The sequence below is a fragment of the Varroa destructor genome, unplaced genomic scaffold (assembly GCF_002443255.2).
Source record: "Varroa destructor unplaced genomic scaffold, Vdes_3.0 BEIS01000004.1, whole genome shotgun sequence".
In the NCBI taxonomy this organism is placed as follows: domain Eukaryota; kingdom Metazoa; phylum Arthropoda; class Arachnida; order Mesostigmata; family Varroidae; genus Varroa; species Varroa destructor.
The window spans coordinates 14,828,654-14,854,342 of record NW_019211457.1 but is presented as its reverse complement, the minus strand read 5'-3'; the positions used below and the strand labels follow the sequence as shown (position 1 = coordinate 14,854,342).

The following is a 25,689-nucleotide window of genomic DNA, read 5'->3' as shown; positions in this document are numbered from 1 at the left end:
TAGTGGGCAACGAGGCAATTTTTTATAAAAACCTGCAAGTTGGCTAGATATTGAAAGTAAAAAATAGGTTGTCGCTGAAAATTAAATTAATTATTATTATTATTATTACTGAATTGATTGTATTCAATTCGATACAGGATGGCGCCTATATTACTGTTTATATAATATATTACCGAAGAGCTGCCATATGGCCAATATGATCTCTGATGCAATATTAATCATATTGACGAATATTCGTTTCGAGAGCCAAATGAGGCTACACGCCAATTTTCAAATCGCTACCTATTTGTATAGCGGATCCGAAGCTGAGGAGCTTACGGAAGTTGAGGGACAGATAACAAAGCAATTATAATCTTCCAACCATGGCCCACACCTTCGTGGAACTCGCTGACTGCGCTGGACTTTCAGTAATAATAATAATACTCATAGTAATTATCGTGATCGCTTCATGATGACGATAACAACTGCTCGTTATGGTAAAAACGTACTGTATATTGAACTCCCTCGTTCAATTACTGATGGGTGGTAGGCAATGGTCAATACAATTAACAGTGAATCAATAATCCCTACTATATAAATGATTAATCTTGTGTTTTTTTCATTTGTTGCTCGTTTCGGACTTATTTATTAGGGCTGTTTTGGGATCTTAGCTGTTCTACTGTTCTCAATATTGGAGCCGTAATTCGGCATCAGTTTTCTCTATAAATAATGAAATAATCCTAAAGATAAAGCATGCTCGAGGTCCCGAATTTACGAAAGCAAAAAATTACGTACTTCCTCAGTAACCTATGAAATTTATTTAGAATATGGCAGTACGCTCTAGTTGGCCATACTGCCATACGAAACAGCCGTTTTTATAGTACCTTATATGCGCTTATAGTACATTATATACGCATTCCTGCATTTTATAGCCACATATAAGTCATCTCCGTAAAATGATGCAAGGGTAGCGTGTTTCCCTGCCAAGAGAACTTAGGGACACTTGGTGAGGTGATCTATGTTCAGGACCAAGCGCGGCAATACATGCTAGAAGCCCAATGGCAGTTACGTACGCAAATTTTAAGACATCTATATTGCCTACGCGTACACATCTCTAGGTTATTGTAAAAAAACCGATGAAGACAACAACAACAATATTAAGGTTAAAATTTCAATTGCTATGTTTCTTAGCTAGCTCATAACTGTAGTTATCCAACAGATACCGATCGTAGGGGCTTCATATATGTAAGCATTCAAATGACACTTGAGAATGGCGGAAAGAAAAGACGACGACCCCGACAGATTTCTTCTATTTTCATGCCGCTATTATGTAGCTGGCGCTGTGTATCATTACCGGCGTCGTCTACTAGGAACGAGAGAGAAAACGCACCAACGATGGGGCGGTCTCGACCGTGAATTGGTCACGGCTACATATCAACGCCACCGCAACTACAATGACAGTAATAAATCAATATTGGGTAGTTCTTCACCTAAACGACACGAGCGCGTAAAGCTGCGCTTAAGAAGACTGAATTGAAGAAGACGACTGGAAGAAACTGGGAAAGAAATTAAAAAAAAAAATAGAGGAATGCTGAAAATGTTGACCGGTGCGATTAATTTTTCGGAAGAACAAGACCGTATCGCGTACAGAGCAGACCTATAGGGAATCAATTTAGCCTGTCATCGAAGGGGCAGCCGAAAGTCAAGTTTGGAAGAAATTCGACGAAATAAACGTTGTTATTATTACGGGAGAAATAACTGTGTCTGGGCTGAAATTGTGGGGGCGACAGCAGGGGGAAAAACATTACGTGTCACTGTGTCTTATAAAGCTAAATACTTCTGAATTTGATGTCCGATTCCTCTGCTCTAGCTCCAAACGGCAGCTGGACCCTTCCAGGACCAAATAAATCGTACGTATACGCTTGTCCCTAGGCCTTTTTTTTGTAAAGCTTAGTGTGAGAAATTGGTTGTTCATAGCGGTATAACTAGACATTTAGATGAAGTACAGAGAATTGATTAATATTTAAGTTTATGCAATTTTTACAAATCAACACAAAGGCTGTTTGTGAGGCGTAAATTAGTAACAGAAGTTAATCCCCAATGAGCTTCACGGCTCAGCTGATTTCATTCTGTACGACTCGTATGAGCGGTACACACCAGGACACATATAGGAAAACTGTATCTAATTGGAGAAGTCCAATGAAAGAAACGAAGGAGGCTGGCAGAATATCAGTGAATGCAATTCTTTCTGCCAATGATGCGTAAACACCGTATCCACGGTGACTATCGATTCTGCTTAGTAGTGTTATTGGTTGAGGTTTTCCCACCAAAATATTTCACTGGCCATAGTCGACCAGCCAGGATCATTTAATTTAGTCAAATATAATAGCTGTGTCGTGATAGTCAACCATACGCGGCACATTTTCAACGCACAGACGAATACATGTGAATTCGCTAAGTTACCCATTGATTCACACCGAAGGATATTTACAGGTGCAGCCATTTGACGGCACACTACGGTTTTTGCGTAAGCCTCACCAGAGCTTACAAACAGGTATGGCCAAGAAAATTATGTAGCTATGTGCATCGATCGTTAATATTTATCTTGTACGTTATAAAGTCAGTATAATTGCACTGACAAAGCTTGCATTTCCCGTGTAGCGATGCATTAAGGGGCGCAACTGTATGATGAACTTCAAAATTGTCAAAGATACCACGAGCAACAAAAAAAAGATCTACTTGCGAACTCAACACATCACATTAACATCTCAGCATTTAGAGCAAAAAGTAAACAAAAACTGGCGGCATACCAGTGTTTGGTCTAGGCCTACGTGAGCTGCCGGAAATTTACAATCTTATTTTTTTTACGAATTTCCGTTGTTTTTTCAAACGTCTTCATCCCGTTTGGAAAATCGAGTGCCAAAATGACTACAGGAAGAAAACACTTGTGTTGTACTGTTCTTCTTTAGAAAAGCATCTTTGTAGGACCTCATCTTTGATGACATGTGCAAAAAGAATATCGTCATACCTTGTTCCCGACAAAATAACGAAGAGGCTATCAAATGGCATCTATTTCCGAGCATCTGTAGCATAGCGAATTAAAGTATACAGATGAAGATAATTGATATAATTTCGTAACGTAAAAGTAGAATCTGTAACTTGCATAAAATTTTACTTGTTTAAAATTAACTGCTATAGTTGTAGGCTTAACAAAACTCCGAAAATCAATGAAACTGAAGTAAACTAAAGTTCCAATACGCCTTATTTTTGTCAAATATAAATTCGGCAAATATAAATAGTGTGCAATTCGTTTGACGAAACAGTGTCCTGTCTTTTTGTTTCGATCAAAACATACTTAAACCTTAATACCATTCACCAGGTTTCCACTTGTCACAGGTAATTATCACACTCGATATCCATTCAATATCACACGGATCAATCGAATTAGTTTTTTTCTTAAAGATCATGCCTTGCAAACATGGTAGACTTGGAAGTATAAACCTCTAACGGTATTGTGCCGTAAAGTCTATCTTTGACACTACCGATATTACTTTTTGCCAGTAATGCCAGTTCGCACTGTTGATTTCACACCAGCTACCGTTTATACGAACACAGACGGTCTGAGACAACAACCATTAACGATAAATTTGCGGAAGGCGGGAAATGAGAAAGTCCGAACGATAATCTCCTGCTAATCCCCTACGCTGTGTGCATCTCTGCGGTACAGCGCTATATACACATATATATATATATATATCGCAAGTCTATGTTTGTCAACGGAAGTCAAATCTCGTTCTTTTTTGTTTTCCAGCAACGGGTGCAATTTGTTTGTACACTACTTTATGTACGGACGTAGATATACATCTACGCAAGCCTTCGAATGGTACTTAACAATACATGGTATACCGGTATGGATAATAAAAGTGATTTTGATGATCGTAATAGGGATATGCAACGGCCTGAAATTGCGGCGTAAGTATTGGTGAGCCTTTAAGGTTGTCAAAAAAAGTTGTGGCGAAACCAGTGAAGAATCCAAATGTCTAAACGCGCACCGCTTTTAACGTGTTAGTGGAGCACCTGTATACTAGCGTCCTCTAATTATTATTAGCTAACGTTATAGTACTGTACTGTTAAATGAGACTTTTCAGCGAACGCTCGTAGTAATGGAACACGACGCTGAAGGAGGTTTAACAATGTCAGATCGGTGGAGGGTATCTTGTTTTTATTTAGATTATGAAGCTATATCAGATTATATCAATTCGATAGATGCCATCAGCTGCTGCCCTTGGGTAAATTCACACTGAAACGTATTTCGAATATTCCGGGTCTTTTTTCATCGCGTAGTTGTATTCATATCAATCGCCAGATACATACACAGAGTTTGAGCGCGCTATTGTGGTAATTGTTATAAGATGGGTCCGCATCTAAGGGAAGGCATTTTCGGCTGGAATTCTTGTTTATGCTTCCTCGTAGAGCAAAGGGTTGTTAATGATCGCAGGGTAAAATCCACTTTAAATCTGGTTATATCCATTGAAATCGAAAGCGGCAGTGTACGCAGGTCAAATTGCAGAGACCACTTTAGGCAAATTTGATAATGATCAAATTGGCGCATTTGCTTACTGTTCTATAAAGGTATGGATAATTACAGGAATTTACGCCTAAATTTTGACCTACTCCTGACTGGGTGAAGATAGGGTAATTATTCTAGAATTAGCTTATGTCTCAGTCTATTGATGAAATTAAACTAGTCTTTACCCGCTATTTTTTCAGAACGATTGGGTGGTCTTAAAAATTTCATGTTCCGTAAGATCAATGCGTATTTTCTCAAACTACTGAAAAACTGAACGTAGAATTAAAACTATGCATGTAGCTATTATGAAGCGCTAAATAATTGTTTTTGTCTCATTTTTGTTAAAGTAGCATAAAACTTGCGTAAGCAAAACTTTGAGCTCATTTACTGCTCTTTAGGTAAGCCGCGAGAACGCTGCTCACATTCTTATGTGATCGTATCGTCCATAATAAAAAAAGGCCTGAAAATTCAGATCAAGCTACCGCGGATTCCTAATCTAATTGATATTTTTTATTTTATACTATATAGGTAGACACGTCCCAATACCTATAATAATAATAACAACGACAGGCAGATAATACTTCATTGTAATCACAAGTCTAAAAAAGATCCGCATTATCGTTCAAAAAACTGCGGTCAGGTCACGAATCTATTCTTGAGAAGAGAGACTAAGACAACTCAACGACTTTATTATCTGTTTGTTTATCCATAGCATCGTCGATTCCGTGTTTATTCGAGTCTTTGAACTTCAACGTTTCGTCGTGATAGCTATTTTCTGTTAATATTTTTGACCGTTGCTTTGCATTTTATAGAGCTCAGGCGAAAGGCATTGGCCTATTGAAGGATTCGACACCAAGTTTCGTCAGGACGGTCGTTTCTGAATGCATCCGTATCGTCTGCGGCACGCGGCGTACTGCGGTACGGAAAACGCGGTAAACTTGGACAAATGTTTAACCAAATACTAACATAAATTTTTTGCACTACTTTGAGTGAACCTTCACTGTACTGTATATTTTTGTATGCTAGTACAATGTAATTCGTATCCGACAAATCGCATTATTGTCGGGTAAGCGCTATCCGAAGAAGAGTCATGTGTTACACTATTTTTCTCAAAAGAATGGACATGCTTTTAGCAACTTAAAGATTCATCTTATCGGTGCAGATTGGAATTGTCTACTAGATGGAAGTCTGAATTAGCGTTTACCTATTCAGCAGTCTTTGGCCGAGAAATCCAAGCGCGAGTGCTCCTGTCGTCGTGCCAATGACATCTATATGACGGACTTTGGAAAGATGATATTATTATTCATGGTTCCACGGTCTTAAGTTAATAAAAGTTTTTTTTTTCCATTAGATTATTTCCATGACATGAGCATAATGCTTTCTATTCTTTTAACTATGAATTTACCTGACCTTTTGTTAGTGCAGAACTGTTCGCCGATTCATTATGTGCCTTTTTGGTCACAAGATTTCCATCCATGTTTCCCGATATTATTTCCTGTTGCTTTAACTTTACGCTACACAGTTTTTGTTTCTTTTAAACAAGGTCCCTAAGAGTGACGCCCGCAGACATCGGATCACCTATACAGATGGCAAGTCGTTGCTAGTTCATCAGGCCGATTTCCCCCAAGACAGGGCCAACTGTAGATCAAGACTAGAACTTGTTTAACGAACTATGTCCTCGCTGCTGGATCTGGATAATTTTTGCTGAAAGTGCGAGTCATATTTAACTACTATAATTTCTACTATTATCTGTTTCAAGACCAGCTCTCTGTGGAGAAGCAGAGGCATATCCAAAAATCGACATAATTTACTTCAAAGAACACCCTTATATCTAAGAGCATGCCGTTGGCAAATTATTGATGAATAACTAAATCCGCTTGCAGTAGAGAACGCATATCAAATAGGCTTTCTACTGCCTACAATTAGTACTTAATCAGACTGTCGATGCCAAAAAGTTTCAACAAGTGCAAAAGTAATTGTCTTCGATACAAGCACCAAAATAGGCCCGTCATACTGCTCAAGATTTCAATATGGATTTCTGATATTCTGTTGTTAATGTTTCGTTCGTTATCGAAAAATTATAACGTATTTGCTGACGTTGCAAGCCTCATTACAGGACTATAGTGTTGATGGCGGTAGATCCGGGCACTTCATAATATATCACAATACCAAACAAAAACGCAGTCGATGTAATAAACAAGTAATTAAAATCCTACCAGTATTCAAGTAATTATAATCCTATCTTTAATTACTTGGTCGGTATCGGGTCACTCAAGTTACTTCAACGAGCAATTTTTTACATGCAAGCACAGCACAAAGGGGTCGCGGTGGTTCCTGTCTACATAACGATATGTTCCGTATTATTATTTAATCAGACTTGCCATGTACTACATATATACCGTGAGATTGAATCGTCTAATATATATATATATATAGGAAGGAAGGCTCGATAGGGAAATTACTGAAGCACAATGAACGTCATTGCGGTACTGAAGAGTCTTCGGTTGTTAGTCGGAGGAACTTATTCAGATTGAAGCTTAACCAGTAGCCCACTTTATTACAGGAATTCGACAGAGAGGATCGTTGGAAGTCAACCCTCACTGATCGGGTAATGAAAATGGTGAGTTCTGACTGCAACGGAAGCGATATCAACTCTAGGGCTGACTGACAACTCTAGCTCGCGCTGTTGCGGTACACAAATTTTTCTGAATTAGCTAGTCTCGCTATTCTATATGATTATGATGGTGCTGCTGTTAGCGCTAACAAATTTTGGTGATCCGAGGAGTTCAGGTGAGTCTGCTCATAGATGGTAAGTAACCATAAGTAAGAGAGTAAGGGCAATAACCTAAACGACTTAAATAGAATGTGTGCAGATCAATGCGAAATGTGCACGAATTGACATAGATCTTCGAAACTTTTAGTCATTAAGCCCCTGATCCAAAAGCAACTTTTAGTGTATAAATGGTAGACAACACGTGAGTACGGCTTGAGGAAAATTATTGAACGTTTAGAATCTGAAACAAAAAGGTGCTGACAACTTAAAATGCGAAAAACATATGCAAAATGAAGAAAAAGATAAATATATGAATATGAAAAATGTATGCCCTTAGTGATTTTTGATTCGTTTGGTTTAACATAGAGAAAGGGAGAGAAAGAGAGGGCGGGAACTTTTGAATGTTATAGGAAAAAAATAAGCGTAGCCCACCTTCAGTATTGAAGGAAGTTTCAAGCAGATCCGTCTTCACATCTTATAATTAATGAAACAAAAGGTAAATTCAGTATAAATAGAGCTGTTCTGAATGTTCATAGACAACATACAGAAACACCAAGAAGATCAACGAACTTACACAACCACGAAAGAGCACTGGAAAGTATATGGAAAGTATGACGATTTATAAGCTAGGCACTAGTCGTGTCGATCGCAGCGAACTCGTTATTCGAATTATTATATCGAATAAATTATAAGGAAGTCGTTACCATAAAGGTTGCATTCACACAATGGTACATTCTATTAATAAAGATGATCCGAATAAACTAACCATACGATATATATTTTTTTGGGAAAATTTTTAAAGTGATAAAGCTGCAGTTAAATCGATTGTCGTACTTAGTCAATCTAGTGGCACTTACTGCTTAACTTTAAGGGCACACGTTAAAGCAGGAACAGCATATAACTTTACAATAAGTAAATTCATATTAAGTAATATTTTTTTTTTTACTACACAGTGCGAATCATTTGAACCTGTTGTAGAATGTATTTAGGAAGACTTTGGGAAAGATGGCGATTTTAATTTCCAATAGGACATTATCATCGCATCGTGAGAGAATGTTCCAAACAGGTGATTTCAACCAAAGGGTTGTCCTGGAAAACCCCCGCTTCTTATACTTTACACCTTTGAAATTTTCTTGCAGGAATATTTTAAAAAAGTCAATATCAGAAAAGGGACGACACTGAAACATTCAAAAGCTTCAGTTAAACAAAAATGTGTCGACAGTTAAACAAAAATAAACGCTTGTTGAAGTTTGTGAATCAATGACAAACGGTTGTCAGCAGCGTGTTCACTAAAGCAGTAATGGTTCTAATTCTATAATTCCGCGGTAGGAATAATAGTTACGTGGAGTATTCTGCAATTAAGCATTCATGATTGTTAATAAAAACTGCAGTTGACATCATTCAAACTGTACATACATTTTTAAGACATCTATATACATATAGACATTAGTACCCCATAGGGTTCTAATATTTTGCGCTCATCGATATGTAATTTGTGTAAACCGTAGACCACACAGTTCAACTTTAAAAGAAAATTAATTTTTTTTCTTCATTCATACATTGATCACCTAATATGTACGGAATGTTTATTGTTCATAATATGGTAGCGAAATAAGGTTGGATTTAGTTGTTTGATTGAAATATTATATTAGTAATAGTTATCCTTTTTGTGAAACCCGATTCGTGATAGCCAAAGTCTAATCTAAACTTATGTCGAATAATCATTATCTATAATATAACTCTCAATAAGCACCTGATACACCAACTAAATCTTCTTATCAAAATACGTTCAGCATATACATATATATGCTGAACCTGAATATATCATATATATATATACATATATAAATTGTTGTTTTATCAAAGTACAGGGTAGTAAAATGCAGTAATGTAAAAAAACTAAGTTAATTTATTTAATTATTAACTGAACACGACAAACTTATTTCTCTCAGCTTACTATAACAATATGCCAGGATTCCGCATATTCCATTTTAGATAAATACCATGATTTTGTGGGGACACAATTTAAGTGTTCTCTACTGTCGTTCAGCATGATTCTGCATAACCTGATTTTTAATAATACTGATTTTGCCCCTACTGTGAAAATGCTACAATTGCAACACGTAGCCAAAATAACTTTGTCAGGTCTCATATAGTACAGCTGTCATTCAAAATCTACGCTTTACTGAGTGAGCTAAAAAATCGGAGCACGGACCCAGCGACGGTGTACTACGTCGCAAAATTGTCAGCCGCGACATAGTAACGACAGCTAATGTAAGCGATTCTTTAATAAATATAATGAAAATTCCAGCAAAAAAAGGCGCGCCTCTATAATTCTTGTTTTATATATACGTAAAAAAAATTGAAATGGAATATATTCTCGAAGCAGACAATTAGGATCCAATTTTGTACCCACGTTTCTTTCCTCAAACGATTGCCCCTACACAACAAACGCGCGGGCGGTTCGGTACCTGTCATCTTCATTTTCTGCAAATCAGAGGGCAAACGGTGCAGTCACCAACAAGCAGTGAAAATAGTACTCAGCATCACTATCAAGTGTTATCATCATAAGGGAAGTAGCGACTGGCTGTATTTGCACCACTGCATTGCACCGTATAAACGAGCTGCGGGCCAAAATTATCACAGATCACGGAGCTGATAACTATGCTTTATATAACGCACAATTATCAGCTCCGTGATTCTTATATCCGGTGAGCGTTAGAGTAACCAATGACAATAATGTACCCACCGGTGAAGCAAGAACAACCCCACCAAGAAAGGTCAACTTAGTTCTCTCGAAATATACGTGACGGCCGGTACGTGCACTCTGATAGATGCGTGTGCATATGGCCTGTTTGTTGTATATTTGGGAGAAAGAGTTGATTGTGTTAGCTAACATTCGAAACTCAAGAAAGCAGCAACTATGCTAAGCAATGCTGCATGCTAGAGATACATTGATATACATTCGATCTGGACATCGAGACGCGACAAAGAAGGCTCACTTAAGCTCACTTAAGCTACGGACATGTGTGAAAGGGTCTAGATTAGCGAATGGGCATAAACGCACCGAGGCACCAGTTGAAGCACTAGCTGACGGAAGTACCAAATTGAAAGAACAATTTGGAGGCTTTCTAGTTTTGAATTCGCTCATTTCCCGTTTAGGCTAGACCATTTAATATACGATGGGATAGCTTTCGTTATTTCCTACCGGGTGACTGTATTGCATATACGACAAGGAACTTAATATAAAATCACGGGGAAATTACGAACAACGAAAATCATGGAACCATCACATGGCCAGGTCTACCAGACTGAGCTAAACATAGACATACAGACGAGCAGATACTGATGACTAGTTTACTCATTTTGCATTAATTGTTGAGGGAAGTTTTAATAATCAGTGTCTGCTAATCGGTGCGGAGCGTTCAGCTCGTGTAGTTTTCGAATTCCTAGAACAGATGAAGTATGACAACCTCCACGTAAAAGCAGTGAAGGCAGTAGTGACTTTAGCAATTGCCTTAGGCATTGGAATCACACATTGCGCTCTCATTTTCAATTCGAGCTTCTATCAATCAATTACTTAATTAATTAATTTCTGTATTTTCGTAAGTTGCTGTAGTCGTCATGATACAATGTAAATTTAGTCATATAACCAACCTGCTTTTAAACAATAAATCGATATTAAGGTAGTATTTCTAAGCACATGGTTGTTCATAAGGTTCGTGACAACGTTGGCATGCTCAGGCTTTTCATACTCTTTTTTAATACCTATGCTGGATCAGTGTCTGAAATAGGGAAGATCGGCTTGCAGAAAACGCATGCATCGAGCTCAAATCAGTTTTAACTAAATCCATCGATGGAGTTAGTTTCGAATCAATTTCTGCTTCGCCTTTCCTAGACCATAAACAAACTATCACCCCTCTCCTTATAGTGATATTATAGTTGAATATCATTGTCCCTGTCTACGTATAAATATGTTTAAAGAAATTTACCGTCCTTTCTTGTCTATAAGTTTTTTGCTTGCCAACACAAAATATCCAGGCAATACACGTGTTTATATGCGTATTTTCAAGGGAAGCATCTGGGGGTTCATAGTGTGCACGTTATCCATTGTTCAAGGGGGCTTGCATACAGGACGACTGCTGCGCACTAATTTCTAATTGTCAATGGGAAAAACATATAGTGGTGGAATTCCATTTCTTTTTTTAGTATTTTTTTTACGAAAGTCTATATTGAGCGGATCCCAGCATCGTCGTAGAATAGCCTAATGATCACAATTAAAAGGTCAGGCGCTGCCGTATTCTTTCGACAGGAGGTGCTTAATCGTACATCATACTGGATTGTGTTTTTCACCAGTTTGTCGTTAGCTGTCAAGATTACTTCTTTTGCTTTTAATTACGGTCTGCGTTAATTTTCTAAAAATTAAAGTTGTACTCTTGTATTGCGACAAAGGATTCGTGTAAGCCACTTACGATGCGCAGAGTTGGCGACCAATTGCTGTTCCAACATGAAAACCGTCTACTTTCCCTAACTTCTTTACGCTTGGTCAAGTCAATACATTTTTCAACACGTATCTGTATATTATCTTTTTGTTTAAAATCAGGCATTAGATCGATTTCGGTTTGCTGTTCAGATGCGATTCAACGCTTCTTCTGAGTAGTGGTGAACTTGCTTGAGGTTTCAACAAAAAGAAGCAATCAAGCATATCTCAAAAGTGAGGGAAACAAATAAAAACATTTTAGACCCCCATACACCTCTATATAGCATACCACGTTTCATTGGTGACCCATCGAAAAACATAGACATGTGAAAAACCTAAAACATTATAATCTCTAATGTCATTTGATGGTTTGCCTTACCACCTCTTACTTTAAGATATGCTTGATTTAAAAGGTATCAAGCACTTGGTCTTCTTTTTTATTCTCTTTTTTGTTTGTCCAATTCACTGTAATCTAGCTGTTATCAACAACCTTTGTTTACTTTTCTTTCACACCACTCGAGACCTTGCTCTTCTAACTGTTCAACAATCGCAGATTTCTCGTCCGTTTCCAACGTCAATTGTATGCACCTATAGTAAAATATCGTCTGCAAATTTTTGGCCGAAGAAGCTTAAAGAAAAGAGCCAAAAAGTAAGATTTATCTTCGTTTTTTCGGGAGTTGATTCAGCCATAGGGAACACTAACCAGCTGGCGGCGCTGCGAGTAGATAATGAGCTTTTTTAAACACCTAATATAGTATAATGCTAATTGCTCTGGAACTTTTTAGAATTTTTATCTTTTTTCCGTTGTTCTTTTTGTCTCTTTTGTATGATTAGCGTTAACAAGCCCAGCGCAGATCATAATATTGATATATACGGGTGCATGTATAACATATTACTTTCAATATGTTTCGCTTTGTTATTGGGAATAGAATATATACTGTTAACGAGTTAATATATATGGTGCGTTGTGTCGCCGCTCTCTCGCTTGTAATATCGTTCGTTTAGGTAGAGCTTGTGTACTTAGCGAACAATATAAAAAAATCATCAAAAACTAAAACATTTCGCTATTAAGCAGCAGTAATGTTATTAGTAATATAGTTGCATTCGCCGAATCTGTTTTTGTCTACCGTCTTCCACTTTTTCGTTATATTTTCACTTTTTTTATTACAATTGTTTTCTATATCGTTTAGTGAAATATTTATATTATAATAATGTGCCATTAATAACTTCTAGCGCTCACCAAAGCTTTAAACCATTGTCTTCAGTCTTGTCTCGCTTAAATTTAGCTTGCTCGCTGCTGCTTCCACCCCTTAACTCCCTTTTTAACGCCCTTGCTTCGGACGTGACCTCTTTTTCACGGTTTTTCTACATTAATATGAACCTACTCATTGGTCTGTAACCTATTGTTATTATGCCCATAATAACCTTTAGGCCAGGCCCATTATTTATTCCTCTGTCCTGCACTGCGGCGCAGAGCATCAAGCCCATTATCGCTCAACTGTTCCTACGGTGCAATTATCCTTGAGCTTTCTAAACAATCGGATCGTCCTGCCTGAACACCATTTGGGCGTTGATGTCCTGGTTTCTGTCGACGAGTGCGCCTACCGCCATATCTCTTGGATCACTTTGCTGCTGCTGTGCGTGGCCTCCCTAGTGGTCGCCCAGGTCATGGAATTGCTGATAACGTCTGTCCCGGAACCGCTGCAATACCACAGGCACGCCCTTGGTTAGCAGCACAGTGAACAGCACGGCGAGCGGTAGACCCGCTCCGAATGCCGCTTTCCAACCGTTTGATCCGATCTGGTGTGGTATCGGCTGAGGACCTTTGCAGTAAAACTCGTCTGAACCGTCGGAGCAATCAGCCTTTCCGTTGCACCGCCAGCCAGGCAGCATGCAATTCCGTTCGGTCTTACACATCGTGTACGTACCGTTATCATTGCTGCCATCGACTGGCGTTTCGAACTCACAGGAGATTTTGGTAAACGAAATATTTAGCAATTCGCTTCCTTGATACTTAATGATCACCTGTCGGTGACTCGAGAGGAAATAACCACCCTGACTGAGGTTGGCTACCGGCGCTATCAGTGGACTTCGAAGAGTGGATTCTCCGTCCCAGACAAGCAGTTCGCCAGCGATTAGCTTCTTTTGAGTAGGAACGGTCACGGTCAGATTAATGGCGATGCCCTTAGTTGCAGAATTATCTAAAGGCAAGCTGATAATGTAGATACAACGTTGGTCTTTGCACTTATCAAGAGTATAGAATTTGCCCGCGGCTGTGACGTCGGTGATTGTCTGCGAGTCGGGGGCCGTTGGGGCGATATTGACACGGAATCCATACGAGCCCTTTGGATTGAACCTTTGATTAGTGCCCGCTGATTCAAATAAAATATTGGTAAACTTCTCCTTCGAAAGCAATTGGTCCGCAGGCAATTTTCTGCCGCTATATTGTACTTTATCTTTGCTACTTCCAAACACCAGTGTATCACCCTCCGATAGATCCATTGCCTCGAAGCTGACCAAGTACTGATCGGCAGGATTGTCGCCCAGCCTTACATCGTACGTAAACATAGCCCCCATCGGGTAGACGTCTGGGAAAAACGGTGACATGAGGGTGAAGTTACTACCCTGCGATGCCACAACCTCAATCGGCGCCTTCGAGTTTGCCGTGATGTATGACATCTTGAAATTCGAATTCGCTTGGAATATCAACTTAGCTCCATGTAGTACATTGTAGGCGAACATGAACGGGTCACTACTTTGCGAAACGGAAACCTGGCCTCCGGTATCAGTCAAGTGCGTGATATTTGCAAATTGGACATTGTTTGGCCAAATCTTGACAAACAAAGCTGTATTTTTCGAGTCAGGAACGTCGGGACGAATGATCCAGATGCCTGTGGCAGTGCAGTCACCATTGAGGTGCATGTTAGCTTGCTGGGCAGCGATCGAGGTGCGAACGCAGCCTGAGTCGCGTGCAATCGTCTTGAAAGTGACACGTTCAGGTGTTGTAAATCCAGTCCCTTTTACGTGAAGTTCCGAGCCTGGCGAGCTAATATCGAATGGCGGGTGATCCTTGTCAAACTTGACAAGAGGGGTAGTTGACGTGAAATCGGTGTAGATTTCAATAGTCTTCTCATCGCTCAAATTTTGCACTGGAGCAAGGCTCACAGCAATCGACTGGTTGCTAAGACTGGACAAGAAGTAATCACTTTTGCTTCCAAAAGTCAAGTTGCCTTCGCCAGATAGGTGTCCGCCAGACGAAATTAAAGACGCTGATATACTGACCCCATTGCTGTTTTGCTGGAAGTTCATAGAAGTTAGAATAACCATTAGGTAGCTTCCGGAAGAAACAACGACTGAGGGAACTGCCGTAGTTGTGGTCACTTGAAGTAGCAGCTTTCCTGCTAGGTTACCTGTAGAGGTGAATTACATTTAAAGTAAACAGGAGATGAGATCGCCTTTAATAGGTTCGGAAAAACTACTATTCATTTTGCTTAAATAACAAATGCTTGAGTTGCAGCTACGATTGTCAGATACTACTTAATAGACGTCTGTGCAGACACATATAAATGGAGATACCAAATGTGGTTCGACTAAAAGCCGAAGAACGTTTTTGATTTGAAATCGAAAAAATGTATATTTGATTCTTAAATTATCATTGTATGCTCGAATGGGCTTCTTCGTTAAGTCCACTATTGTGTGGTGACGTCCAGTCTATCCAAATGCTATCAAGAGTTCTCTAGCTTTGACTAAAATCGTTTTATACGCACCAGAGTCGAGAACACTGAGAGTGTCTGTGGGATACTCGCGCTGGAATTTGTTTAGGCTCAATTCGATCTTCTTATCGCCGGTGGCACACAGGAGCCAAACGCACATGCCAAGTCCGGGTCCAGCTTTGGCGTCCAGCAACGTAGGAAAATCAACGCTGGAGTTTCCTACTGTAATTGCATTCTTAGGTCCGCACACTGTACCTTGATTACGCAAAAAATCAAGTACACTTCAACGTCATTTAGATATAATAGCACAAAGAATCTTTACTGGATTTCACGATACGGATGCAACAAACGATTAGTGACGCTATACATTTCTTTAAGCTTCTCGACGGGAGTTCGTTAGTTATAATTGGAAAATTGGTTGTTCTAGTTAGATCAAGGCTCAGTTATGCTTAGCGTTTACTCAGCGATTTAGCCTGTTGTGATTGAAATCTCTGTGGTTTGCCCTATATTATCATTTTCGTAATAATAAAAATGGGCTTGTAAGATATGGATAGAGACGATTCATAAAATTAGTCTTCGGGTTTCCTAGCCCACATCGAGGGGGTTATATAACACCAACGTGTTCGAGCTCAGATACATTCAATGTATTGAAAAAACGAGGTAAAGTAAAGAGGAAATGTCTCGACATAACCCTCGATGCAATGTAATGCAGGCTTATCCTCCGCTATTGTAGGACCTCTGTGAAAACAATCCATGTTGTCTTAATAGAACTCATGGAAGATATCTCTCCCTATAGTGACCTCCAATGAAATGGAGGTCACCTTTTTTAAGTTTTTTAGAAAATGCAATTTTGATAGTACACGAGAAGCACCTTGTGCACTTAGATCACGAATATGAAATATTTGAGATATTTTGGGTATATATACATATATGTTTTGATTTACGTGCAAATAGATTGATGACCGTCGTAATTACTTTTAATTGTTCTTCTTCTTACTTACCAGCCAAAAGAATAATGAATAAGTCTATGTCCTGATTAGGGTCTGTGACGTCCAATTCGAACTTTACAATGGTATTCGTTGAACCAATAATCACGTGATCAGGTTTTGTCCGAAATGGTCCTTTAGGCTCGGCCTCAATAAACGTCACACTTGACTTTTGGGCCAAAGTAAGATTGCGGAACTCGTATACCGCAGGGTCACTGACCTTGAAGATGCACGGTACTGGTAGTAAAGACCCGAGTTCACCCTATAGCGTAAGCATTATTGAAAAATTCATCGTTAGTGCCTTAGTCAGTGTCGTTCGCCGCAATACATTAAGTAATAGATATTATTAGATTTCGCAAATTTATAGTAAATTTCGCTAAGCTAGCAAGTTTGCTTTTGTGTAGGAGATAAACATCTAGATAGTGTAAAATCTTGGTCTTTCATCGCGCACGGGCTTCTAGGATGCTCGCACATAACGATAATTGTAGAAACTACACATATACACCAAGCTGAATGCATACAGAACACTTCGACCGTATTGTTATTTTCAAATGAAGTGCTTGAGTGAAGTCTCTCTTAGCATACCCGAGCTTGCACTGGCATATTTAGGCGACTGGCCAAAAGAAACCTGGGGTCTTTTCGATTTACTATGCCCCTTATTGTTATTTAGCTTGCGTTACAGTCGCGTTTTCTTCAAGCTCTTTAATTAATTTAGCCTAATTATAGGTGTATTAATCAAGTCAACGCCCTCATAAAATGGTTACAATTTATTCTTATTACAACAGATAAAGTCAAGAGAACTCGACTCATTCATGAATCACAAACGCTTGCCGTGTAACAAACAGGAAATTCATGAAAGGATAAACTCTGCTAGGCCACTCATGCCAACAACAAGTTGCAGCCTCCCTCGGCAGAATAGTACTTACAGAGCTGGGTAGTACTAGTGGACTGGATAGTCCTGGTTTGAGGATTTCATTATTGCCACAGGCCTGCTTGACCTCGAGATAAACATCTCCCCTTTTTGAATTTGAAATTTCAATTCGAAGAGATGACGTGCCTATAGGCATCCAGGTGTCAATTCGTCTAGACATAATATTTTCCGCATGAACTTTCTGAAAAGAGAAGAACGTCGTTCAATTTAAAATGGACAGGATCCAACTTCACACGTGTACATTTCGTGTACCGCAAATTGAATTTTGAATAAAAGCGAGAAAGTAAATATATCTAAGTATGGTGAGGGACAACTCTCACAAAAGTGAGGCGCCTTTGTTATTATTATTATTAATTTTCTTTCTGGTTCCAGGCAAATATAAATCAACAAACACGCATAGATAACAATGGCACCACATTGAGGAAGTAAGCAGGTAGTAAATATAAGCTTTTTTTGCTTTTAGTTCGCTGAGAAAATTCGGCAGATGACTCACCTTAAACACATTCTGGACTTGAGCCCACACCACAAAAGTGTCATTTGAAGCGAAGTCCAGGAGACTATTGAACTTAATTGATAGCTTAGAGGCTGTCTGACTGGTGACAGTCACGTTCAATCTCTGCCACTTCGAATTAGTCTGAAAGCCAATCCAAACATTAATCTAGATGTGATTAGCGGTACATTCAGGTATGGACTTTCAAAATATAATTTACCACTTCGCTATTGCAATTGTACTGAAATATATCTAATATTCTCAAATATGCTACTCAAGTTAGCATGGGCAACAATTCCCAAAACACTGACCAACAGAAGCTTATAAAGATCCATTCGTGGCAACAATGTGTTAAGCAGACCAAACCAAACACTGCAAAGGACGGTAAAGTCGCTCTGCAGGTGCTTCACTAGGGGATTCTGCCGCATCTTGCATATCCTTGTGTCAACGGCTTGTCACCGTTTCCAACTCCTTGCAAATAAAATGCTAAGCACTCATTTTACAAATCAAAAATCCGATGAACGGGCTCATCGACAGCAGACCTGAACGTTTTGATGGAACAGTGTTGTGGGAAATAACAGTGAGAACAATGAGTGAATGAATTGATTAATTCATTCACGGCTATACTTCGCACCAAACGCTGAATTTTTATTTAATAGTTCAAAATAGTGGACATTACCTACGCACTAACCTAATGGTATTCACAGTGATTCATTCATGTGATGAATTCAATGATATCACATCCCTACACGAGTGGTGTTGTCCTGCCTTAAGTAGGTCACTTATTATAATTATTAATAAAGTTAGCAAAGTCTATTAATGAAACCATTATACACTCCTGCAATTCTCATTACAAGTTTTTTTTCAATTTAACAATTAAAATCAGGAGGACCTCAAACGTATCGTCATATCGGCGAGCTGGGCTTATCAGCAGTGCTGCTGATAGAGAAATGTTTCTAAGTATGGTCCGTGGCGACTGATAATTCACCGCCGGCCACGCAAGTGACCAACCAGCCAGCAGGTTTAGAAATATACGCTAAACTAGAAGGTTAGCCAATTAAAAAGCTGTCTGCAGTAGCCAACAACTAATATATGTTCCTCTCCTTTATTAATATTTCACTGCTAATATTCGATATTGCTCGTGTACAGTAACCCTACTAAGTTTGATAGCATCCTCAGTTGGATAAGATAATCAAAAATTGAAACAGGCACCGAGCGAATTTCGAATTTTTAACGAAAGCTAACATACACGTACATAGCAATTCAAGCCAGATATCGCGCGGAAATCAAGAGCTAATCATTTCGGCGCTTCCAATATAATGAACTCTCCCCTGGTCCCTTGAATGTGAATTTTAAATGGGCCCATAATACTAACCATTAGGGTTATTGTCAAGCCGGTTGATTTTTTGCTGTTACCCAATATCATAAGAAGTATCGGCGTACCTCGCTGACAAATGTAGCCGGTAATAGGGCTGTGATTTATAAAATTCCATCCCATTCGCCACAGTCAGACTCCTAGAGGCTACAACGCAAGCTGTAGGTTCGCGAAAAAGAGTCCGAAAGTGTTTAAGAATTAATCAATGAATTCTTGACACGACTAGGCGCCTTGTGTGTATATACTATATACCCTAAGCCTTTTCTAAACTGCAGAGTTCCAGTTATATCTGCATTTAGGTAAAACAGGTATGGCTGTGCGAAGTTGGCTCCAATATAAACTAATAGCAAAAATAAAGAAAACCAAGAAAATTTATCCGTAATTCGTATGGTTCGGTTTACGATTAAGTGTGACGCCATATCGTGGGCTGATGGTAGTATATTTCAGTTTATTTACTCTTGTTGTGTCTAAGAAAACTGATTATTTACATGCGTTTATGACAATATTTGACATGAACCTGGTGACAGAAGTGTACTGCTGGGCCCCAACTTACTATACTATTATATTTGTACGGCAATTAAGACACGTTTGATCCATCAAATCATCAATAGATAGATAAAAATCGTCAACTTTATTTGATGCTCGTATTTATCGAATTACCGATGTCGCTTACTCTCAATGCAACAGTTCAATAACTTAGAAGCTTATTCAACAAAATAACATGCAGGGAACGAATCGAAGTAAAGTTGAGTCAGTATAATGCCCGTTGGTTTGCCAACGCTAAGCGGCTGGAACAGCACGCCACCTATCCAGAGCGTAGACATGGGGGCAGGTCTAAGGTAGGTTGAAGGTCAATTTTCACCAAACTACAATATACGTCGCAGATCTATTGGCGAACAAAGCCATGATACTTATCTAAGCAACACACAACTCGCCTTGGTCTACATGCTGTAATGTAGCCGTATCTTTTGCCACTTACAAAAGTCTCTTTGGTAGGTTTATCGATCATTCCATTTGGCTAAGATACTGTCGTTCTTAAGGTAATTTGACGCCGCGTTAAAAAGATATTCATACCTTAAGTTTCTTTCGAACTAAAATATCCCACTTTACGAAATGTGTATTCGTATATATGGATATAGATATTATCTTGCGCATATACTTGATCCTTGATATATCTCTGCAAAGATTTGCACTCGCACAGCATCGCGACTCACTAACATTTTGGTTTTGATAGAATAGAGTTAATGCGCAGGGTTTTAAGTCATATACTTATTGACCGAAATTTATGTACGGCTATGAAAAAGTTTCACCTCCTCCCACCGATTAAGTCGCTGTGTACCAGTAAAGCAATGTAGAACGAAATCGTCCTGCCTGATTTCTCTGGATTGATTCTCACATCGCCTTCCTAAGGATCTCTATATCAAAAACAGTGCACTTACACGCTTTGTGACAACCATTACCGTCACCTAATCAATATGCGAACAATGTACGTACGACACAATACTAAGACCAGTACTGACCCGCAACACGAATTTTAATTTGACCTTTGCTCTTGTCGGTCGACTATGCTTCGCGAGTTGACATCCAATACGCTACATTCGCCAGTCGTTGCGTCTATCAGAGGCTACAACCGCTGACGTCGCACCAAACTGAATACGCGTGCACGCATGCGGTTTGTAAGATGGGAATCTCATGCCAGATAATGTACTTCCACTAAAGATAATTCCAGGCAAATGGTAAAATTATTAAATTGGCGGAGCCCAATGGCGAACAAGTCCGCTGTATGTATATATATACACATGTAATAGCGAGTTTTAATTTTTCCTTCTTTTGTCGAATTCAATACTCGATCTCGTTCATCTAAAGTTGCTTCATTTTTGATGAACACCAGAAGCTTTTTTTAATTTAAGGTGTGCCAAAAGGCTGGCAACGCGTGTATATGTATATTCAATAGAATAAGATTCTAGAGAATTGTCCTAACGCTAAGTACAGCTATATCACTATAAATAACTAGGAAATATATTCTTATATTACCTTATATTACAAGTACCTATCTTCCCATAGATTGGACGAGAGTCAATGCCACATTTGTATTTAACAGTCGTAATCATAGTTCTATCATTGCTTACTTACACAAAATTATAACAGCTGGGTATTGTAGCTGTTGGCGGATCACCGTTATTCGATAGCTTATTGACTCCGCATCTGATTATCAAAATAGCCGAGTAAAATTAGTATTCGCTTTTACGACAATATAAAGTCTTTAATAATTACAAAAGCTTTGTTACAAAAGCTGTTACTTCAACGGACTTGCTGATAGCGCAAATCATTTGAATATCGAAAAATATAATGAAACAGTTTTTATTGCATAATAGTTTTATGCAAATGGCGACATGCTTGTCGAATAGCCACTACTTGGTACTGCTTAATGCCATCATAGCTAAATCAAGTTAGAACGACCACTTAAGACACATAATGATACATTTCGCAATGTCAACAGGAAACATTTGCTGACAACAGGGTACAGCGTGATGTTATGCCTGTAGCATCCTCTAGGGCGATGTGGCGCGTATTTGTAAGTCTCAAGTTTGGCGTTTGCTGCTTTGTGGGAGTCACCGTTCGTACAAATTATCGCACGCAGTTACGTACGCGTACGCATTCTTGCATAAATTGTTGCTCTACAAACAACAATATGAAACCACTGTTGTTTGACGTGATACACAAATACGGTCATGGAACAACTAATTGTTTTCACCTACCTGACAGTTGATATACGCAGAAGCGTTAGAGGTCGGAAGATAAATTTCTTGGTTTTCTTCCGTAGTGCAGATGGCATATTTACTCATATCATTCGACTTCTTGTACAACTCATTTTCATCATTCACAGCAACGATCAACCTAGCCACTAACGCGATTGTCAGCAATAGTCTCCACATTAGGTTTGCCATCACGCAGAGCAGGCTATGTCCCGTTTCATGAAATACCTACCCTTACCAGCCCGCATAAAAACCAAAAGACGATCCGCGACGTCCTGCTATCCTGTACAGAACACACAGACATACAGAACTTACACAAACACTCAGTGGCAACAAGTTTCCGCGTCAATCCTTGAGCCGAGTCCCGCCTTTAAAATCTACTTGTCTTTCCTTTTTGCATACTTGATGTCAGTCAACTCGAGGTGGGCGACAAAAGACTGTCGTTCAATGATTCAATGTGTTAATAAGTTTATGGAAACCAATGGAAATACTGGAAAGGTAACCGTGGTCGTAGTTGTTACGGTCAGGCCGTGCTATACCGATCACCAGCGGCAACAAGATTTGTTGTGTACGACAGCAACTCCGGAACCTAGACGATTCCAGAAATGTTGCTGCAGCGATTGACGACAAAGGTAGGACGGGCAACACGAGTTAGCAGAAACGTTCAACATGGAGACAACACTATTTTACAGCTGTAAAGACAGACTTTCCTATCATCTGCTGCAACAATAACAATAGTAGCTAACAATAAAATAGATTGGTGTACACGTAAGAGGAACCCTTTTTCCAGTGCACGCCAGAAATATGGAACTTGGCTAAAGAAGCAATAGACGTGCGGACTAGAAGACTGACTCCCGTGAAACCATACAATTACTACAGCGGAAGGAGGCCGCAGTAAATGGCTGACGCTCCAACAGCGCTAGCGGTTATCACCTCAGGTCGATGTCAACGCCGCTGCCATTTCATAGGTGGTACCGACTGTGACAGACTGGATTAAGGGAGAATCGTAGCAACAAAGAGCAAATCGTGCTGTGACATGAGAGAGCGGTCCGGCAAATGAACAACAAACGCTAGATGGTAATAAACAAAAACCGGCCCAAAAACCCAGACATGAGCTAGAGCTGGCTGGACATGACAGTGATTTGGTTAAAGATGGTGACAGGCAGAAAAATGTTTATGACAATATCGGAACCTGCTACATAACACAGATTAATATGAAAGAAAAAGAGCAAAAAAGATAAAGTCGAAAAGTAGAAATGTGGGAAAGTAGAAAATGTAGATAGGCTTCCATCAACCTTAACCGGTCAGCGTATTTTGAGCAAACAGGTCGCTAAGGTCGAAGTGGTATGAAGTGGAGCGAACGTACTGTCTAGCGGATTGCCTGGAGAAGACTTCCTTTCTCTACCTTTAACAAAGGCTTAAGTGATTTTCACAAATGTAATGGAAAGGACTCTCAGTATTTTTATTGTATTCGTTTACGGAATAAAGGAAGTTGGAAGCTGAAAACGCGAGTAATAAACCGAGGAAGGATGGAAAGAAAAAAAAAAAGTAAATGGGTGACAAACAGATTTGGAAGTAAGGCGAGACGAAAAGCGGCACGGATGCAAAAAGCTTTGTTTGGTGCATCAGTAATCAATTACCTAATATCAGTGAAATCGACTCTCATTTCAAGGCAAAATCGATATCATAAAATCGACACCTATTATATACTAAAATTCAAGCAAAATTTTTAATAGGTTCGCCGAAACATGTATCATAGCTGTATCGATAAGAATAGTTTAGTCAAATAAAAAGAAATTAATGTTGATGACGCACCATATTTTCTGTTATTTTCTTTGAAATTTTACTTGTATGAAGGGCTCCATAAATTCCTACATGCTCAGAAACATTTAAACTCGAGTGAATTTAGGGACCAGGAGAGTGGATAAGATAGAACTGTATTTGCAGCTCATCTTAATTCTGATTGAAATGGTAAAATTAAGCGGACATCACGACTAGGACGACGTTTAGCTTCTGACTATAAAAAACGCATCATCCTAGAGCTGTAAAGCCCAAGTCATGAAAAAAAACGTGCGTTTGAGCTTATTTACGGGTGCCAAGGTAGCTGTAGCATATATACTATTATTCAAAGATCCGAACGCGTTAGGAACTTTAAAATTGAATTACTTCAATTGACCAAATAGAACGTTAAATTTAATTAAAAAATGAATAAGTACACAAATCCACCTATAAATATTATAAACAACGATACATTTATCCAGCTTGAATTACAAACTCTGCGAATCTAGATAAAAAATCCAAAAATAGCATAGTATCTATGAATTCCACAAATTTGTATACATCGTCTCTTGGAAACCACGTACCAATCTGTTAAAGATGCTAGTTGAGCCCGAAAATAAATTAATTCTAACTTTATAATAAACTTTTTAATAAACTTTATTCTAATGTTTGTTACTAATTGTTAATAGATAAAATACTGACCCGAAAGTATATAGTACTTACCCTTACTGGTCTATACCAGGCCTCAGGCACGATTGCACCTTGTTGGGGGTACTGACGCTTAGAGGTTCCAACAACTATGAAAAAAATGTCCGTTTTAAAATGGATTCCTCATGTAAACTGGGGACGCTACTGAACTCTTACATATGTGTATCGTAATACTTTCTCGTGTTTTTTAGATTTTTATAATGGCCAAATCCCATGATGACGATAGAGACTACAGTAACCTCACTTAGTTAAACGAACGATATTTGAATAACATTAATATTACTAAAAAAAACCAATTACTATTTAATGATTCTGTTTTCCGAACTCTATGATTGCAATTTGCTGGAGGTTTTTTCGGTTATTAAGCACCACCCATCTAACTGAGTAATTATTGTCATAGTGGAGCATGATCTTCAAAAAAAAATTGAAATGTGTGCCTTTATAAAAATAAAAAAGTATTGTACTGAGAAAAGTCGTTTGAAAACCATATATAGAGTCGGTAATCGCGACCTATCTGTCTAGTCAATCACTCACTAATCTATAATTAATTATACAGTACAGAAAGTATTGCGCAAAATTGGAGCTTTTTCTGGAAGTTTTCACATTATGCTTTTCATTTTTTTATTTAAAAATACATTCAGTTTAGAAGTGTATTATGACACAAAGAAAATAAATTCTACAGAAAGAAACTCCAACAAACGGTTTCCATCATAGAATCATTGCAGGATCTCAGCTGAAATGTAATCGCATCTAAGTTTCTGTTACTTCGTCGTATTTTCATTTCCATTTAGAATTACATACCTCTCTTTAAATATGCATTTAGAGAAAATAGAAAATGAAAAAGAATTAATTAAAAAATGTACATTAAAAATGTAGAATTACAATCATTGATAGACTTTAAATTCTAACCCCGACAAATTTAACTTATCTCACTTTAAGAAGTCACCGAGTGAAACGCACCTTTATCACCTTAAAGATGACAGATATTTTGATAATTCTGAAGGTATATATACATACACAATTTATTATCGAAACGCCCGGGGCTGAGCATGGCAGCCGTGGCTATTTAGCAGACAATGCTCGGAACACAACACAGCGCCCTCAGAATTCGTTGCGTGTCTGGGTTTCAGCCCTCTTGCGTTCGTGTAT

At 38.7% G+C, this 25,689-nt stretch overlaps 2 protein-coding genes and 1 long non-coding RNA gene across 7 annotated transcripts; 1 reads left to right on the top strand and 2 right to left on the bottom strand.

The window, feature by feature from the left end:
- The first annotated feature begins 2,268 nt into the window (after positions 1-2,268).
- LOC111249155 (uncharacterized) lies at positions 2,269-8,557 on the top strand. The gene is made up of 5 exons (XM_086986292.1): positions 2,269-2,533; positions 3,791-3,951; positions 5,362-5,467; positions 7,113-7,169; positions 8,462-8,557. Exons 2-5 carry the CDS (start codon positions 3,860-3,862, stop codon positions 8,546-8,548), a joined length of 342 nt encoding a protein of 113 aa, XP_086842418.1. The 5' UTR covers positions 2,269-2,533; positions 3,791-3,859; the 3' UTR covers positions 8,549-8,557.
- LOC147755879 (uncharacterized) lies at positions 5,121-6,405 on the bottom strand. Its single transcript, XR_015325872.1, has 2 exons — positions 5,754-6,405; positions 5,121-5,462 (listed from the first exon to the last, which is right to left on the bottom strand). It is a non-coding gene; the product is annotated as an uncharacterized LOC147755879 (long non-coding RNA).
- Positions 8,558-9,213: 656 nt separating the features above from the next.
- On the bottom strand, positions 9,214-25,606 carry LOC111249154 (uncharacterized). Of its 5 annotated transcripts, none has more exons than XM_086986269.1 (7): positions 25,558-25,606; positions 24,556-24,629; positions 17,926-18,066; positions 17,428-17,613; positions 16,517-16,763; positions 15,570-15,770; positions 9,214-15,212 (listed from the first exon to the last, which is right to left on the bottom strand). In XM_086986269.1, exons 1-7 carry the CDS (start codon positions 25,589-25,591, stop codon positions 13,453-13,455), a joined length of 2,643 nt encoding a protein of 880 aa, XP_086842395.1. In that variant the 5' UTR covers positions 25,592-25,606; the 3' UTR covers positions 9,214-13,452. The 5 variants fall into 5 exon arrangements, with proteins under 5 accessions (XP_086842395.1, XP_022658379.1, XP_022658380.1 ...); XM_022802644.2 differs by lacking the exons at positions 24,556-24,629; positions 25,558-25,606 and adding exons at positions 22,057-22,336; positions 22,987-23,846; XM_022802645.2 differs by lacking the exons at positions 24,556-24,629; positions 25,558-25,606 and adding exons at positions 22,057-22,336; positions 22,557-22,980.
- Positions 25,607-25,689: the final 83 nt, after the last annotated feature.